The 16249-nt window shown below is 39.3% G+C and overlaps 3 protein-coding genes across 3 annotated transcripts in view; 1 reads left to right on the top strand and 2 right to left on the bottom strand.

The window, feature by feature from the left end:
* Positions 1-213: 213 nt before the first annotated feature.
* LOC109534610 (ubiquitin-like protein 3) lies at positions 214-5039 on the bottom strand. The gene is made up of 4 exons (XM_019900332.2): positions 4662-5039; positions 2763-2871; positions 2537-2701; positions 214-1694 (listed from the first exon to the last, which is right to left on the bottom strand). The coding sequence occupies exons 1-4, from the start codon at positions 4689-4691 to the stop codon at positions 1630-1632; spliced, it is 369 nt and encodes a 122-aa protein (XP_019755891.1). The 5' UTR covers positions 4692-5039; the 3' UTR covers positions 214-1629.
* A 248-nt stretch (positions 5040-5287) lies between these two features.
* On the top strand, positions 5288-7898 carry LOC109534609 (apoptosis inhibitor 5). The gene is made up of 7 exons (XM_019900331.2): positions 5288-5505; positions 5569-6051; positions 6115-6318; positions 6373-6570; positions 6659-7045; positions 7102-7261; positions 7321-7898. Exons 1-7 carry the CDS (start codon positions 5434-5436, stop codon positions 7413-7415), a joined length of 1599 nt encoding a protein of 532 aa, XP_019755890.2. The 5' UTR covers positions 5288-5433; the 3' UTR covers positions 7416-7898.
* A 6-nt stretch (positions 7899-7904) lies between these two features.
* The window catches only part of LOC109534607 (dynein axonemal heavy chain 1-like), a 39143-nt gene continuing 30798 nt past the window's right edge, over positions 7905-16249 (bottom strand). Inside the window, exons 44-65 of the mRNA XM_048664954.1 lie at positions 15112-15361; positions 14929-15059; positions 14772-14877; positions 14563-14717; positions 14317-14505; positions 13950-14260; positions 13551-13698; positions 13303-13500; positions 12940-13250; positions 12654-12879; positions 12403-12598; positions 12144-12337; positions 11938-12092; positions 11516-11882; positions 11284-11455; positions 10863-11122; positions 9337-9489; positions 8948-9216; positions 8671-8897; positions 8433-8614; positions 8240-8369; positions 7905-8189 (exon numbers count right to left, since the gene is read on the bottom strand). Coding sequence (XP_048520911.1) covers positions 7975-8189; positions 8240-8369; positions 8433-8614; positions 8671-8897; positions 8948-9216; positions 9337-9489; positions 10863-11122; positions 11284-11455; positions 11516-11882; positions 11938-12092; positions 12144-12337; positions 12403-12598; positions 12654-12879; positions 12940-13250; positions 13303-13500; positions 13551-13698; positions 13950-14260; positions 14317-14505; positions 14563-14717; positions 14772-14877; positions 14929-15059; positions 15112-15361 — 4545 coding nt within the window. The 3' untranslated portion in view covers positions 7905-7974. The remainder of the gene's footprint in view (positions 8190-8239; positions 8370-8432; positions 8615-8670; positions 8898-8947; positions 9217-9336; positions 9490-10862; positions 11123-11283; positions 11456-11515; positions 11883-11937; positions 12093-12143; positions 12338-12402; positions 12599-12653; positions 12880-12939; positions 13251-13302; positions 13501-13550; positions 13699-13949; positions 14261-14316; positions 14506-14562; positions 14718-14771; positions 14878-14928; positions 15060-15111; positions 15362-16249) is intronic.

The following is a 16249-nucleotide window of genomic DNA, read 5'->3' as shown; positions in this document are numbered from 1 at the left end:
CAAGGAAGGTAAAGAGAGACAAAGACACAAATGTCGCAAACAATATTTTATTTTTATCTAAAAAAAAACGAGGAATGCAAAAAGTTCATTGAACAACTCGTTAGACTTTTTGATTCGATAATTTTAAGCTGAACTGCTCGAATAACAAGCGATATTTTTATTAATGAAAAAGGTTTCAGGTAGGAGAATTTGTAGATTAAAGAAAAAACTAGGTGGTTTTTTGAAATTAATCAAATATATTAAGTTACAGGCAGAATTCCTGACATACATCATTATCGACAACATGAAATAACTTATCTTAAACAGCGATTGCTAACCATTTAGTATGTTTGCGTCTTTAAATTTATCGTCAAATCACTACACCTTAAGCTAAAGATAGATAAGAGCAAATATTGGAGATATATACAGTTATAGACACCGCCTGAATAATATTGCTATATTACAAAATACGGCTATGATATAATACAAAAATAAATTTTTTAAAAGAATACTGAAGCCAGCCAAAATACGTGAACAACAAATCAATGAAAACAGAGGCATTTAGTAATAAAAACTCATTTTTTGCCATTATTTTACGCAACAACTCTGGTTTTTTGCTTTATTAACTTCAATACAGCGCTACGCTCTAATCAAAAAATATCTATGTAAAAGCATTAATACACAACAATAATTAACAAACCATGGGGAATTAATAAAGTTTATGGCCTTTTGATTGGGCCGTTTGCGGATATTGCACTGTATTAGCTAAAAATAGTTTTTTTTTCAGTTCTGCGAGTAGATATGAGCGCCTCAAAATCAACACATTCAAAGCTTATGTACAAGGTACATTTTAGTATCATGTAGAGTAGATTATGTACATTATAGGGGGTTATTTCATTAAATCAGTAGCTTTTAGACTTATGGATTGGCTAAAAATATATCCTTTCAACTGTATTTACTCGTTCAGTAGCTCATATCTGAAAATATATGTTAAAGCTGCAGTTTCGAGGGAATCAATCAGAGCCCTTCTCAAAAAACAATTTGATACATTTCGTTAGTATTGGATAACTAATTTCGCTTTCAAGTCAGTGATGTTTGAAAAATGGCAATTTCGATACTCTCAATGGCCCAGTAGTTAAGAATTATATTACCATGACATGGACGAATAATAGGATTTTTCACTTTTGAAATCCGATCTAGAAAGACCACATTGTTCTTCGCTTGTTTAACATCTTTGGCTAATTGTGTCATGGTTATTTTACAACATTTAAGTAACTTTCGAGATATGGAGAAATTCATAAACAATGTCTGAAATAAACAACATTTCTTTCTAACTTTAAACAATAATTATAGGTATAGTTACAATTATTTCTCTTCATATACATTAAAACAGCAAGTGCTAGAGACTGCGTAGCAAATTCAGCGATCAGTTTTAACAGTCTGGCACATGAGTATCATATTTTACACTGATGGGTATATCACAAATTCAATAATGAAACGAAGTTTCACACAAATAAAACCATTCATTCCGAAACATTCGCACCGTCGCACATACATTTACGTTACTACATCTCACCTATACAAAACTTCTTTTTTTTTAAATAAAACAGGTAAGTATTGAATTATTATTATACGTGGGGGGTGCATTAATTACAAAATGGAACAAGAAGTCGAGCAGCAGCTTCCGTTCCCTCCTTTACTTTTTTGTCGTTGATCTGTAAAAAAATAAAACGTTCGCAATCTCAATAACACAAGTATTAAACGGATTACAGGCATTAATGTTCAAGTTCCTACAGTAATAATTGCCGATTCGTTGATTTTCAACAAATTATTCACTAGTTCTAGACATCTAGACTCAAAAGAAATTAAGTCGAAATAGGTTTAAGTCAATGAATTCAATTTTAATGAACTTTGTATCAGGATGGATGGTCGCAGATAATACTCGCTATTTTAAAAGCGTCTTATTGATATTAATGATAGAATTCGATAAGATGATGCAAATGCGTCGCACAAGGATCAATCTGTCTGTAAGTTATCTGTTTTAAAATGCACTAGAAATTGTGAACAAACCCAATAATTGCCTGACTCATTCATGAAAAACAATCAATATTTAAGAATCGTGGTTGATTTTGAACAAATTTATCGGTCTAATGACGCATAGTGGATAACTGTAAGCGGCAAGAACAACCTTAAAACCTAAATAGTGTTCAAACAATTATTATTATTCGTGCTATTTCAAGCTTTAATTTCAGGCGATTAATGGATTTTAACAGTGGTTATTTAAATTCTCATCAAGAATAACTGAACAAAGGTCACAGAGTCACCCGACTTTCTCCTAAAAAAATGATCCTTGACGCAGTTTTTCATTTATTTACTTAGTCTATTTCAATGTAAATCTGTAATTAAGCCTCTTAGCCAGCCAAGTAAAACACTATAATTGATCGAAGTAACTACACAAATTCAGATTTAAGTTATCAAGCCATTGTTCGTTGATACAAGAGTTAAATAATGAATCGTTTTTGTGCTTGAATGGTACTTAAACATCGCACTTTTTTACCTTGTGAATTTGGTTCCGGAAGATTTTCTCTAGGCACCAAATGCATTACAGTAGTTTTACCAAACGGTAGCCCTAGCGCTCCGAGTGTCACGTTGCTATGCAGAAACCGCCCCTGATAAATAAGTCTAAGTATTTCGGCCTTTGCCACTGCTTCCTGACGCCAATCTATACAATAGGAAAATAATTTAGTTTTTTTAAATTTTCTTACTATTAAACGCTAATTTACCTTCTGGCCAGTGGTCAAAAACATGCTGTGCTATATCGCCTGCCGAATCACTAGGACTGAACAGGTACTCTTTTGTTTTTCCACTAACTAGGATTAATCTTAGGTTTATCTGAAACAATTGAAAAATTTGTTAAAAAATGCATCAGAATGTCCAGGTTGTGCCGAACAAAGAAATGGTCAATTTCATTGCGGAAGGGGAGAAAAGCCAGAAGGGTTTTATTGCATTGAAACCAGTGTCGTGCCCGAAGGGCTAGGCACAACAAATACAGTAGATCTTTTTTGCTCTTGAAACTTTATGTTGCAGAAGTTGTGCGACACTGAGTTAAAGGCAAAAACCTTCCTAACTGTGACTTAAAAGTTTGTTCTTCTTCTACTAGTGTCGTGCAGAAACAAAGAAATTGTTGAGTGATTTACGGGGAGAAAGAATTCCCTTTAACTATTTTGCGCAGAAAAAGTAACCGGTAAAACTCCCTGACCTTCCATTCATTCAGTCGATGAATCGATAGACTATTGAAAAACATACAGGGTGTTTTCTTAATGACGCAACCACATAATCCGCCTTGAACAATGGAAAGAATTAAAATATTTACGAGCTTCCTTTGTGGATAACAACAAAGCCCTATTTCAAACACAAATAGTTCGATCGCGGCTGAAATCCGGCATGTAAATTAATAAAGTATTAATTTCGATATTGTCATTGAAATGGATTAAGTATTTATGTGTGGGATAATCAGCACAACAGAGCCTTCAGCTATTCACAACGATTGAAAGCTTTTGGGTAAAACTTTAGCATATTTTATCGCGAAACAGCATTCTTGGATAATCCAAACTAACAAGTAGTTAAATTGTAAAAGTGCTATAATTATTATTGATTGTGCTGTTGGAATGGGCAAAGTAGATGGCATTGAAATAGTTAAAATCGTTTCTGATTTGATGAAATGATTTGGTAAATGTTGTAAAGGATTAAGTTTGGTGAATTCACCTTCAAATCGCGATTTCTTTAAGTCCATTACCATTTAACGAGGTAAATAATGAAACTCTTCCAGTGTGACAATAGGAGCACCATGTATAATCTAGCCCATTGCTCGGTTCTAATTTTTTTCTCAATGACGAGTAGATACGAAAAAAGTACTCGAGAGTAGGTATGGGAGAAAAACATCGATATTCGATATTTTTACGAATTATGTCCCATCCCTACTCGAGAGTCAAACAAAGCAAGCATTTTGAATCATCCAAAGCATGCAAAACATGTTGGGAGGACAAAAGGGAGTTGATCTCGACAAAAGAACCTGGTGCTGTAATTAAACACCCTGTATATTATTACAGTCAACCAAACCCAAAATTGTTTGAACTGTATTTAGATTTGTCTTGAACAGTAGATAGTTTCACCAGGGAGAGTTCTCGAATGTGAATTTGTGTTAAATTCTTGACTTTCTATAGTAGAAAAGTGCTATTTTTAAAGGCTTAGTGGGGGATTGGAGACCTCATAATAGGAGCTAATTAGATTACTTAAGACTGGTGTAGCAACTGCTAAAGAAGCAATTAAAATTGAGGTCAGGAATAATAAGTAGAACTAATGAAACCTGCCATCGCGCAAAATGAGCTGAAATACTCATTGCTACCTTGATGAAAACCACTGACTGTTACGGAGAGGACTTAGATGGGTGTTCTTGGAGACCCATCAAAAAAGGTAAAATTGACATTGTGGTAGGCAGTGAAAGTTTGAATTAGAAAAGCAAACGGTTTCCCACCAAGGAGAAAACAATAAAGACGATCCGGAGCACTTGATCGGAAGGTTGTAGACAAAAGGGTAAAAATCTAGGTCGCCTTATGTCTTCTAATCAGAGCCTCTAGCCTAGAAAGAAAAAGGGTGCGGTTGCTTCGGTGGGAGCTGCTTACCTTGTCTGCCGGAATATGCCTGTTGGACATCGTTATCTACCAATAGGGCATTAAATAGAATGTCTGTATCCGAAAGAAACCCCCGCAAAACTAATTTGATCCACTCATTTCTGCACCATGACAGCTAGTAAACTTCGATGATTCAGGGCCCAACAAAACAAACATTTTTCTATTGCGAAACCTCCAATGCACTTGGTTGGAACGATTTGTCTGAGATGCACCTATTCCGGACACATTCACCTCGTCGATCGACCACAATAAACACAATAAATATAAATATTCACGTGGAAAACAACAATGCAATTCAATGCAGACGACAGACAAAACGTTCTCTCCAATCTGCATTGGCGCTTGCGCAACAGAAATAAGTATTTCTGCTAGTTATTTTCGTTATTTAATGGTGGCAACAACAGCACCGCCAAATCCATCCCGCCGTTGCCATGGTGCACTTCTTATATGGGAAATACGGAAATAGCAACCATCTTTGCTTGGTATTGGTTTGGCCTTTGCTTAATCGAATTGTCAAAATCTTTGTTCTAGTCGAAGAACACTTTAGATTCAATAACTGGAGAACTCATACTGGGCATTAACAGCTATTAATTTAAGCGCGGATGAAATAACCATTCATCACAGAAACATTGTGACAACATTGATCGGCATCACTGTAAACATGTCTTGTTTCTGTTCTCTCTAGAGGAGTGTTCACGTTTTCGATTTTTGTCCAAGAAGTACATAATTTTCTGCTGTGGTTTGTGTGCCAATAGTCGAAAAAATGGCCGATGAACTGCAAGAGATCTATGAGAAGTACGAAATCCTGTCCGGAGCCAAAGATAAGATTTTAGAGGTTAGTTGGTTGGGCTCCCCTTGTTTAATGGCAATCTAAGTGAATTTTGTTTGTGTAATGCAGCATTCAGCCGAATACCTGGAATGCATCAACATAGCGTCGAAAGGTGGCCCCAAAGGGAAGAAGCTGGTCGCCCAGATTATTTCTCAGTTTTTCAAGCACTTTCCCGACCTACAAGACACCGCATTGAATGTGCTGTTGGACTTGTGTGAGGATGGCGATAGCGAAATTCGAATCTGCTCCATGAAAGTTCTGCCATTTCTATGCAAAGGCTCAAAAGAACACATCCAGAATATCGCCAGTGTTTTGGCGCAGCTTCTTCAACTGGACGATTTGGATTACACCGTGGCTTGCAACTCTCTGGTGCAAGTCTTCCGGGAAGATCCAGTCCTGTCAATCAACGCGATTTTTACTATTTTATATCAAGACGAAGTTCTCAGGGAAAAGCTTGTTACTTTTCTCTATAAGCGATTGGCTACCATTGAAGGCAAGAACTTGCCAGAGGTGGAAGATCTGCTAGTTACTGAAGGAAAGAAAATTATACAGGTACTGTGCTATTATTAGCTTATTAATCCTTTCAGTGTATGTGAAGTATCCCGCGGATTTCAGGATTGCACTTCCGGGGAATTTATGCTGATAATGCCGTACCTCACCCAGTCCAAACTAGGAAAAACCCTCCACGGCCAAAAGGAACTGGTTAACTTAGTGTATAACAAAATTGAAGTCGAAGGAAAATTCAATCTGCTAGAGACCCACACGCTCAGCACTGATCGGCTTGTTCTGTGTGTTGAGCTGATTCTACCGCTATTCAATGTAAGTGATTTTTCACTTGAAATCAACTAGCGCTAATATTTATTCGCTTTGCAGGCCAGTAATGAATCAACTAAGCTCCTGATCTACTACTGCACTCAAGTGCTACCCCAATGGAACAACATTCGCTCCCTTAAAGATGGGGAGCAGTTACAGTTAAGACTGTTACGGCAACTGGCCATAATGAGCACTTATTGCGTATGGAATGCAGAAAATATGACTGATGTTATCGAAAACGTTTTTAACACACTCAAGGTAAGGCCGATTGTTTAATGCTATAGATCCTTCTATTCTAATATCAGGATATCAATTAATTGAATTCTAATAAATGTGTTTGTTTTAGGAATACATGCCATTACCACCTGAAGACGTCGACATTAGCAAAGTTTCAAACTTAGATTTCACAAGTGTAGAATGCCTGTTGTACACCTTCCATAAATTGGCCAGAAAAAATCCAGAATTTTTAACAAACGACTCAGACAGACTCAAAGACTTCCGACTGAGACTCCAGTATTTTGCCAGAGGCGTGCAGGGATGTAAACGAGGCCTAGAAAACACGAAGACAAAAAAGGACGAGCTGAGTGAAGAGGACCAGAAAAAAATCCAAATTGCCCCTGCCGTTTTGGAGAACATCAACACGATTGTCAAGGACCTTTTCTATCAACCACCTTTATACAAATGCAATGTGCAGTTGTCTTTCAGGAGTGCACGCGATGGAAAGAAAGAAGTGGTAAGTAGATCTTTGTGCGAAAATTATGCAGTTGTATAACTCATCGTTTTTTTCAGACTACAGTAACCAAGCCTGGAGCACAAAAACGACACGTGCCTATCACTTTTGGCTCTGCCAATGGAACAGATCCCGGCCCGAAACAAGTGAGAAATAACAAGGCTGGCGAGGACAGGAAACTCTATCAACCACCAAGTGGAAAATTTAGTAATAACTTTGGTGAGTGGATTAAAATGCATATGTTTTTGCAAAGTTTATAAACTTGTTTTTAAATTCAGGCAGGACAAACAGTCGAGGAGGCAACTGGGGTCGAGGAGGCAGCACAAGAGGCTACAGAGGCGGCCGAGGAGGGGGGCGAAATTGGAGAAATTAGGCCCACAAGCCGCCGTCGCTTTACAGGTAGGTATTAACTACGAAAGGTCAAAATCTCTAATTATTTTTATTGTCATTACTTTCATAGACACTCAACGTAAATCTACGTTAATAAAATTTGCTTTTTTCCGATTGACTTACGCCTTGGTACTCTTGCCAATGGCGTATTAAAAACACAAAATCAAACCCTTCAATCTAATTGTATAAAGTTCGGCTATTTCAACCTGCAACTTGAAGAATTTCTGTGTTAAATAATCGGAAGTTTATGGAAATATTGGCAGTTTGGATAGGTAAAGAGACATGCGAATTAGTCGCGTTTGGTTTTTTAATGTTTTAACTGGGTTTTGTAACTTAGAGCATTTTGACCTCCCCCTTTTGACTCTGAGCAGGTGGCTTGGAGAAAACTTGAGTGACTGGATAATTTCTTTAATTTTTTTGACGCTTTCTGTTTAATACTGCAATGAAATATATTATGCGAAATAAACAGCTGTAGGTTTCACTAATTTTATTACCAGTGAGTCATTGAGGTAAGTAAATCGATGAATGCAAAATAAACTTAATTAGTAATCCAAAGCGCATATTAAAGCGACCCCATTTTTTATCCAATGTGGTTCGGGTTTTTCGCATGGAACTTCAATGGCCAGCACGTAATTGGTGGAGTGTCCAGTAGTGGACAGTGTCCCGGCTCTTGTCAGGGTTTTGTAAACTGGACACTCATAAACCCCTGGTGGCCGCAAATGGTTCTCTTCGGGCACCAGCCAGATCACAGGCATTTCTAAAACGAATATTTTAAACAGTTATTTTGATGCCATAAACAGTCCCCACCTGTGTACAGTTCCTTCGGGATAGACTCATCTAGAATTTTCATTCCCGAATTCCATCTGGCTCCTTCTAGGAACAGGCCCCAAATGCAACATCCATCCTTGGGTCGTTCTTTTGGAAAGTAATTCAACACCTACAATGTAGAGTTGATTGTCGCACTCAACGAAAGGTAAGTACTTTTGTCGATTTAATTTGCCTTAAAGGAGAAATTAATCGAGTCGATAGACACGATATATTTCCGAGCGAAATTCTGCAAAGTCCCCGTTAGAAATGCCTGCGGAAAATAGAATCCCGAAATCCAGAAAATGGGTGGAATTCCGTCTTGCACCCACTTGTTGAGAAACTCGCATCTAGCATTTAAATCTTGAACCCAAGCGCCTGAAAAAACGTTCAGGGGTAAATCCGCCGAGTATTTTAAGCATACTTGGTAAAACCTAGCGGTTTCAGTGAAGGATATGCCTTGTTTGCCCACAACTGAGGCACCAAATTCGTGTAGAGACTGAGCGACATTTTCTCCAGAGTCTCCGACATCACTACCAGTCCTTTCACAGCTTTGAGCAGGTCAAGCAACGAGGATTTTATCACAACTAGAAGCTTGTTGTAGCGAATGCCCTCTTGTATTAGAACGGTGTTCAAGGACTCTTCATACAGCACTGGATATCTGCAAGAGGCCCAAATAGAGCCAACTCAAACCGAAACACATCCACTAGCCTTTCAGATATCTGTTCCAGATTGAAGAGCATCGGAAGCTGTTCCAGGATGGTTTTTGAGACTGCAGTTGTGACCTCTTCCTGGCTGGATGCTGCTCCTCCAACGCTTTTGGGTTGCAGCAACAGAAGCGTCGATAAGCACTTGTAGGTTTGTGACTGGGCAAACGTGATGTCCGCATTGGGATGCATTCCAAACAGCACTGGATCGTCATTGATCGGAAATGTCTTGATGTAGTCCATGTAGTCCAGGAACATGGATGTTGCTGGAAGCTGAAAGATCGCAGAAGAAAAATTATAAGTAGGAGCTTCAGTTATAGTGTTTCGATCTGGATGTGATAAGTTATACAATTAAATGAATTAAAGGCAAATTTGGACGCTTAGCACCATTACCTGGTGATAGTATTGATCCTTGTCGAAAACATAGTCTGAATCAACCACTTCCGGCTTATAATAATCGGCCAGAACATTCATGAGACATCTTCTATCCCAATCATCAGTCACTCGCCCGCCGTAATTTATTTGGCCTGCCGTGTAACTGAGTACCTATCGGGGGTTTAAAAAAAATTAACAGCTGATTTCTTGGAATGATTAACTATAGGACTGGGTAACTCAGTGAATTTTTAGGAGTTGGCGCAGTGCCGCGCAAATGGTTTGGTGCGCCAACCCACCGAACCGGCGGAGTAACTCAGTTCTGTTGTTGGAAAAATGTTGATTTATTTTACAGGCCATTTATTAATAATATGTTTAAAACGTCTTCAAATTTCATTATTTTCAAGTTTTAGCCAAGTTACTCTTCCTTCTAAATGCTCAATTTTCTAAAGTTTCACTTAAAAATGCTGACAATCTTAAGGTTTTCTCCAAAAGCGATAAAAAGTGTTTAATCGAAAACGCAAAAAAGTTTTATTTTCTGATGATTTTCTTCTTTTTTGACAATAATAGGGTGCTTTCAGTCAAAAATAACAAAATTAATTTTGCCAGAAAAATCGCCCCATTCATCGGTTTGCAGGGAACTTTAGAAAAACCATTTCAGCTTCGAATTTGGCACAAAAAGCAACTGATTTTATTCAGTTTTTTAACGAAAAGAATTAGGACTATCTTGAAAAAACTACCAGAGAGGAAAAGTTTTCAAAAAAATATTTGTAAAATTCGCCGCCCTCATTTTCTAAACGATTTCTAAAGTTCCTTTAAATTTTCAGGTCATTCCAGTTTTAGCAAAGTTTCTATTAAGCAATTCTTTCTACGCGAAAATTGCATTATTTTTTTGTTTTACTTAAAATACAGGCAATTTTCAGGTATTTTCTGTGAAAAATTATAGGATACATTTTATTGGAACACTTGGCTCCTTAACCGCTTTGCAAAAATGTTTGGAAAACTTTTTGCATCTTCGAATTATGGACAAAACCATAATAATTATTTCTTGGTCTTTTTCCAAAAATATTTCCCCGAACTGATAAAGCGAAAGTTTCTAATTATTTATTTGGACAACTCTTGGAAACTGAAGTTTCTTCACTTTTAGGTCAATATTTCTAAACAACTCTGTTTCTAAACAGAAAAACCCCTGCAAACTGAATCTTTTATGCAAAAAAATGAAGAGATCGACAAGAAAATTCGTCGATTTTCTTTGGACTCAGTTCTGTTGCTGGGAAAATCTAGATTACTTTTTTTTTAGTTGTTTGAACAAAGTAGTAAAACGTTCCTCAGAAAAAATGTTTCTTTTTTAGATTTTATTTTATTTTTAGGTTTTTACCCTTTTTTAGATGTGAAAATTCCAGCCTAGGGTTTCCTACAGCTTTAATCGTCTTTAATAAATGAGTTATAACTCATTAACCGATGAGTTATAACTCGTTAACTCAGAGAGCGGCATCAACTCAATAGCGCAACTCAAGACAGTGTTACCCAGGCCTAATTGACTATACCTTGAAGGGAATGTCTTCGTACTCGAGTAAAAACATATGCAGCTGAGACAGGCATATTTTCAAATCACCATCGGTGAACTCATACGGGATGTTGAATCCAAGCGGGCCAAACTTGCGCCTTTCCAGCAAAACGCCGTGGAATAAACATAGGGAAAAGGTGAGCAGCTTAAAGTCGGGCGCCTTCCTATTATCAGACTGCATAAAGTCCGAAAAGTCCGCGACCTGATTCAGGTAGGCCCGCAATATGTTGGCTTTTATGCCTAAAACCACCAGATTTTAATAGTTTTAAATGGCTTGTCCAAACTTCCCATTTGTGACAAAGATGTTTTTATCACCAGAAAAAGTGCCCAACACTGATTGCAAAATAAAAACTTCTTTGTGTAAAAAGCCCGAATAAACCATTCAATATTTCCATATCTACCGGAGGGTGGTTCCACAGTCATTTTGCTGCCGTTTTGCAAAATGGAAACTGGAAAATGAGGGGATGGAGTGGAGGTGAGCCATATTCGAAAGTCCCTATGTACAACATCCGGTGGTATGGTTTCAATGATCCGCTCTAAACTGGGCATCCAACTAGGGGCCAAATGGCAGTTCTAAATGGGAAAAACCTTCCCAGTCCAACCCATTTTCCTGTTACAAATCCAGAGGCGTACCTGGAAAAACACCCACGAGCCAGCCTCGACCGCTTCTTTGATCATTCGTTCTGCCCTCGGGCCCTGCCCCTGACCAAGCGAAATGGAAAACATGCGTTTCCCCATTTTCATGCGATCGGCGAATTTGTACAAATCAGCAGCCGGATCTGTACCGGTCGATAAAACGAAAATGAGCGGAACTGCCGGTCCTGACTCTTTAAACATCGCCGACAGATCAGAAGACTGCGGCTCGATGAATTGCTGCCCGAGCTTCTGAGACAGGTAGTCTTGCATTGCATTGGTCACTTTGTCCGGCCGCAGGCTCTTCAGAACGATCATTTTCTGGAAATCGTCCATTGTGGAGTTGAACGGCTCAGGTAGAGCTTCCCTAATAAAAAAAAGTCACTGTTGCGATACAAATTACCCCCAAGCTTGGCAGTTACCGGTGAGGCTCAGCGCTGTCAAATATCTCTTTGTAATAGAGCAAGTTCCTAGAAAAAGAGCCCACAAATTTCTGAAAATTCGGCAAAGCCTCCAGAGCTAAAATCTCGTTCCACGCTTTTGAAGACAGCCAGTTGGGCGCAGGATTTGCCAGATCCTGCAACAGATTTTGACTGGAAATTTTCCAAAAATTTCTTTTTTTTCTTACCCTTAAGGGAGACCCGCCCGCAAGGAAATGCTGCCATTCGAGCGCATTTATTTGGCCATCTTCCATCAGGATCCTGATGCACATCAGGAAGGCAAAGTGAAGCTTGTGCTTCTCGAACAGACTTCTGCAAACGTTGCTGAACAGATTGAACGTGAAATACTCGTTAATCGTCACTACGCGTTCGGCAATGTCGTCTGTAAAACATCAAAGTATTGGAAGCATTTTTGATTATTTTTCAGTAATGTCTCAAAAAACTTGCCGCTTTTCTCGGTTTCTGCCATAGTAGATATGAAAATGTTGATAAACCACTCGAGGGAGTACTGGTACATCGGATCCACATTCGACAAATCGGCCAAACAGAAGAATAAAATCTGCGCCCGATTTGCCACCGGGATGTAAAGCGCCCTGGTGTTGTCGATGTCGATTTGGGTAATTTCCGCAGCTTCAACTTTGCTCTGGGAAACAAACACACCCACTCTCTTAGAGTATCACCATACATTAAAAACTCACTTTAATGTCTTCGCTTTTCACTTTCGACGCCTCCAGGGTGATGATAAAGTCCAGATCGTCCAAAGGTGAGCCCTCGGATGAGCTCAGCTTCATCAGGATGCGATCCTGGATGTCTTTCAACTCGTGCTTCATCTGCGCCACTCCGACTACAATTTGACTCCTTTGCTCTTCCAAGTCTGGACGCTCTTGCATCACCACTAGAGCCAGAAGCTGATCTTGCAGCCCTCTGGAAAAGTAGAGAGGATTAAATTTTTTTGCACAGTCCAAAGGACGATAAGAGCCTCACGTGGAAACTACTGTGAAGTTAACCAGGAGCACTTTGATGGAAACTTCGGGAGTATAATGCGGATTCGGCAGTTTGGTGGTGATAAAGAGGCGAAAATTGGCATCGTACGGAACGACCACATCGCCCAGCTTGATCACCATTGTGCCTCCTTGATTGTAAATTTGCCGCATTAAAATTGGATCAAGAGCTGGATCCAAGTCGACGCCAACATTCTCAATTAGCACCGGTTTTCCAAAACGCACCGCTGATTCCATGGTGCGCATCAGATCCTTGTCCGAGAGCTTGCAGATGGACAGTCCTTGCGTTTTTCCCTGTAAAACACTGTAGAAGAAGCCCAGTTTTCGAGCTTTGTGTAGTTCCCACCATATTTTTCACCCATTTGTTCGCTTGGCCTTGCGGATCGACAAACAAGGGCCATCTTCTGGAGCAGGACACCAAAACGGCATTTTCCGTCGAAAGATAATCTCTAGGCAAACCATCTAGCTGCCACAGGCGGATCTCCACTGGATCTCCAAGAATGCTGACTGGGTTGGCGTTTTTCGAAAACGGTATTTCACGTTCCTTAAAACAGAATTGATGTAAAAGTGGGCAAGTTTCGAGTGCAAATTTACCTCAATCAGGCGGATCCATTGAGTGAAAAGGTTGCGTCTGTACTGGTCGGTGAAGGGAGTCATGTAGGCGACACATCCAGAGCTAATCAATATGTCCCCAGTTACGTTAATAACATTGGCTTCGATGTTTTCAATAGTCTCTATCCATCTGGAAAAAAATCAACCATCAATTTCCAAACAGAAGAAAGTTGTTTTATTTTGGAATCCTAATAAACCTTCCAAAGAAAGGATGGGTTGCACCCCGTAGCAAAACGGCGAATATTCTTGGAGCTCTCGTCGTGGTCCAGAGTGAGAGCAACTTATCGGAAATCTGTGACCTTGTTGCACTTTTCCCATTTACGAGGGTTGATTGCTAAGTGCTTTGCGTTCATTATGCTATGCGTTATTTGAAAAATGTACCTGATTCTTTCATCAGCTAATCCAGAAATCAAACGAACTGCCCGATTCATCCTCTCTTCGCATACAGCAATGCCTTGCTCTTTTTCTTGCTTAAAGGCGATTTTAGCGTTAAGTTGCGTTTGTAGCTTGCTCAGTCGATCCAGCACTTCTTGCATCTTGGCTCTGGCCGCTGCTAGAGCCTTTTCTGTTTCAGCCAGCTCCTCATTGGCCTGCTTGAGGGCGGCTTTCTTTGGCGCCACCCCCAAGTTTACAAAGTAGTATTTGAACATGGCGTGCACCCACATGCAAAGCGAAGTGCATGCTTTAGAAATCTGCAAATTAGAAAAATTCCTTGACAAAAGTCTCAGCACAACGTTGCCGAGAATACTTTGGCAATCTTCTGCGGTGTGAAATCGGGGTCTTCGACGTATTTCTTCAGTTTTTCAATCATTTCATCCGTGATGGAATCCTTGTCGAAGTTCATCAAAGAGGCGAGAAACTGGCCTGGATCTGAAAGCATGTTTCTTCCAGGATCCCAGTAGTCCAGCAGTTTTTCTCCTGGTCTCATTCCCGGTATCTGCAATTCCAAAAGGCAGGTTTAGGTTTAAATCATTTACTGATTTCACTTTTTTACTTTGTTGGGCTTGATGTTTTTCACAATGCAAATGGACTCGATCACATAAACCACTCCAGCTGGGGGACGTTTCATGGATCGCACCTCAATAATGTCGTTCTTGTTCAAGGACTTCAAGCTCTGTTCTGCGGCTAGTAGGGCGGGCATTGCTTCATCTGGAACAATCGGGTTTTTCTACAATTTGCCTGAAATTCCAGCTGCGACCCCACCTAAGTCCTGTTGGGCGTCTTCAGCAATCAGCTGCGTAGCTTCGGCCTTCTTGGTTGCTTCTTGCTCTTCTCGTTCCACGATTTCTTTGGTTTCCTCTGCTACGATCTATTAAGGAAGTGATTGAGGCGACTTTAGAACCTCCTTAAGTCCACTTACTGTATCAGCGGCGATAATTTGTATCATTTCATCTGCGTCCTTAGCCGCCACTTGTAGGGCAGGTTTCATCTCCTTCAGCTGCTCTTGGAGCACTTTTACCTCTTCGGAAGTGATCTGCAGCTTGGATAGGCCTAGAAGGAACTGTTAAGAAATCTTGCGAATTTTTTCCCGTCACAAAATTGCCTGTTTTCAGCCGGCCCACTCCTTCAGTGAGGGAGCCTTTCTTCTTATTCATTAGCTCTGTATAGCTGGAAAGCAGCTCCAAATAGGACGTAGGAGTGACGTAGTTGTGTCTGGATAGTTCCTGCAAATAGCGCTCACTCGCCTCCACCACACTGGCGTGCATAAATTGGAAAACCACTACAATTCCATTCAGGATCGTCTCTGATACGTTTAGGTCTTCTACGTCTTTGAGAAACTGCAACGCCACTGACTGAAATTCAATTGAGCGAATAGAAATCGAAATATTTCCATTCGAGAGTTTTCTAAAAGTCCTGAAAATAAATAATTTTGCGTGTGTTGAAGAGGACAATTGAGTGGGAACAAACACAATTAGACCCATTTTTACCAAGTTGGCAAAAACCAGAATCTTGGGTTATTCTTATAAAACTTTCAGCATCTTTCTATTCAAGTCTCTTCAAAAGATGGTGAAAATTTCAATCTTTTGCGTGTGTTAGCTTGAAAGATACGATTTTTTACAGAAGAGAACGCAGTCGAGTAGAGACAAACATAATCAGACGCATTTTGACCATGGTTGCAAAAATCGAAATTTTGCGTGATTGCTATGAAACTTGCAGCATCTTTCCATTCACGTCTCTTCAAAAGATGGTGAAACTTTCAAATTTTTGCGTGTGTTAGTTTGAAACATACGATTTTTTTAAGAAGAGAACGCAGTTGAGTAGAAACAAACATAATCAGACCCGTATTTACCATGGTTGCAAAAATGTAAATTTTGCGTGATTGTTATGAAACTTACAGCATCTTTCCATTCAAGTATCTTGAAAAGATTGTTAAATTTTAAATCTTTTGCGTGTGCTAGTGTGAAAGATACGATTTTTTTAAGAAGAGACCGCAGTTGAGTAGAAACAAATATAATCAGACCCATTTTTACCATGGTGGCAAAAATCGAAATTTTACGTGATTTCTATAAAACTTGCAGCATCTTTCCATTCAAGTGTCGGCAAAAGATCGTGAGCATTTCAAATTTTTACATGTGTTGGTTTGAAAGATAGGATTTTTTAACGAAGAGAACGAAGTTGAGTAGAAACAAACATAATCAGACCTATTTTTACCAAGGTGGCATAAATCGAAATTTTGCGTG

Source organism: Dendroctonus ponderosae, unplaced genomic scaffold (genome assembly GCF_020466585.1).
Source record: "Dendroctonus ponderosae isolate FM_Combo_2020 unplaced genomic scaffold, Dpon_F_20191213v2 Dpon_F_20191213_1, whole genome shotgun sequence".
In the NCBI taxonomy this organism is placed as follows: Eukaryota; Metazoa; Arthropoda; class Insecta; order Coleoptera; family Curculionidae; genus Dendroctonus; species Dendroctonus ponderosae.
This window is presented reverse-complemented; position numbering and strand designations above follow the sequence as displayed.

Coding starts and splice junctions, on each gene's coding strand:
- LOC109534609 (XM_019900331.2), top strand. CDS start 5,434: ATGGCCGATGAACTGCAAGAGATCTATGAGAAGTACGAAATCCTGTCC. Junction 5,506..5,568: donor CCAAAGATAAGATTTTAGAG/GTTAGTTGGTTG, acceptor TGTGTAATGCAG/CATTCAGCCGAATACCTGGA. Junction 6,571..6,658: donor ACGTTTTTAACACACTCAAG/GTAAGGCCGATT, acceptor TGTTTGTTTTAG/GAATACATGCCATTACCACC.
- LOC109534610 (XM_019900332.2), bottom strand. CDS start 4,691: ATGTCCAACAGGCATATTCCGGCAGACAAG. Junction 2,702..2,762: donor TTTTGACCACTGGCCAGAAG/GTAAATTAGCGT, acceptor CCTATTGTATAG/ATTGGCGTCAGGAAGCAGTG. Junction 1,695..2,536: donor TCCGGAACCAAATTCACAAG/GTAAAAAAGTGC, acceptor ATTTTTTTACAG/ATCAACGACAAAAAAGTAAA.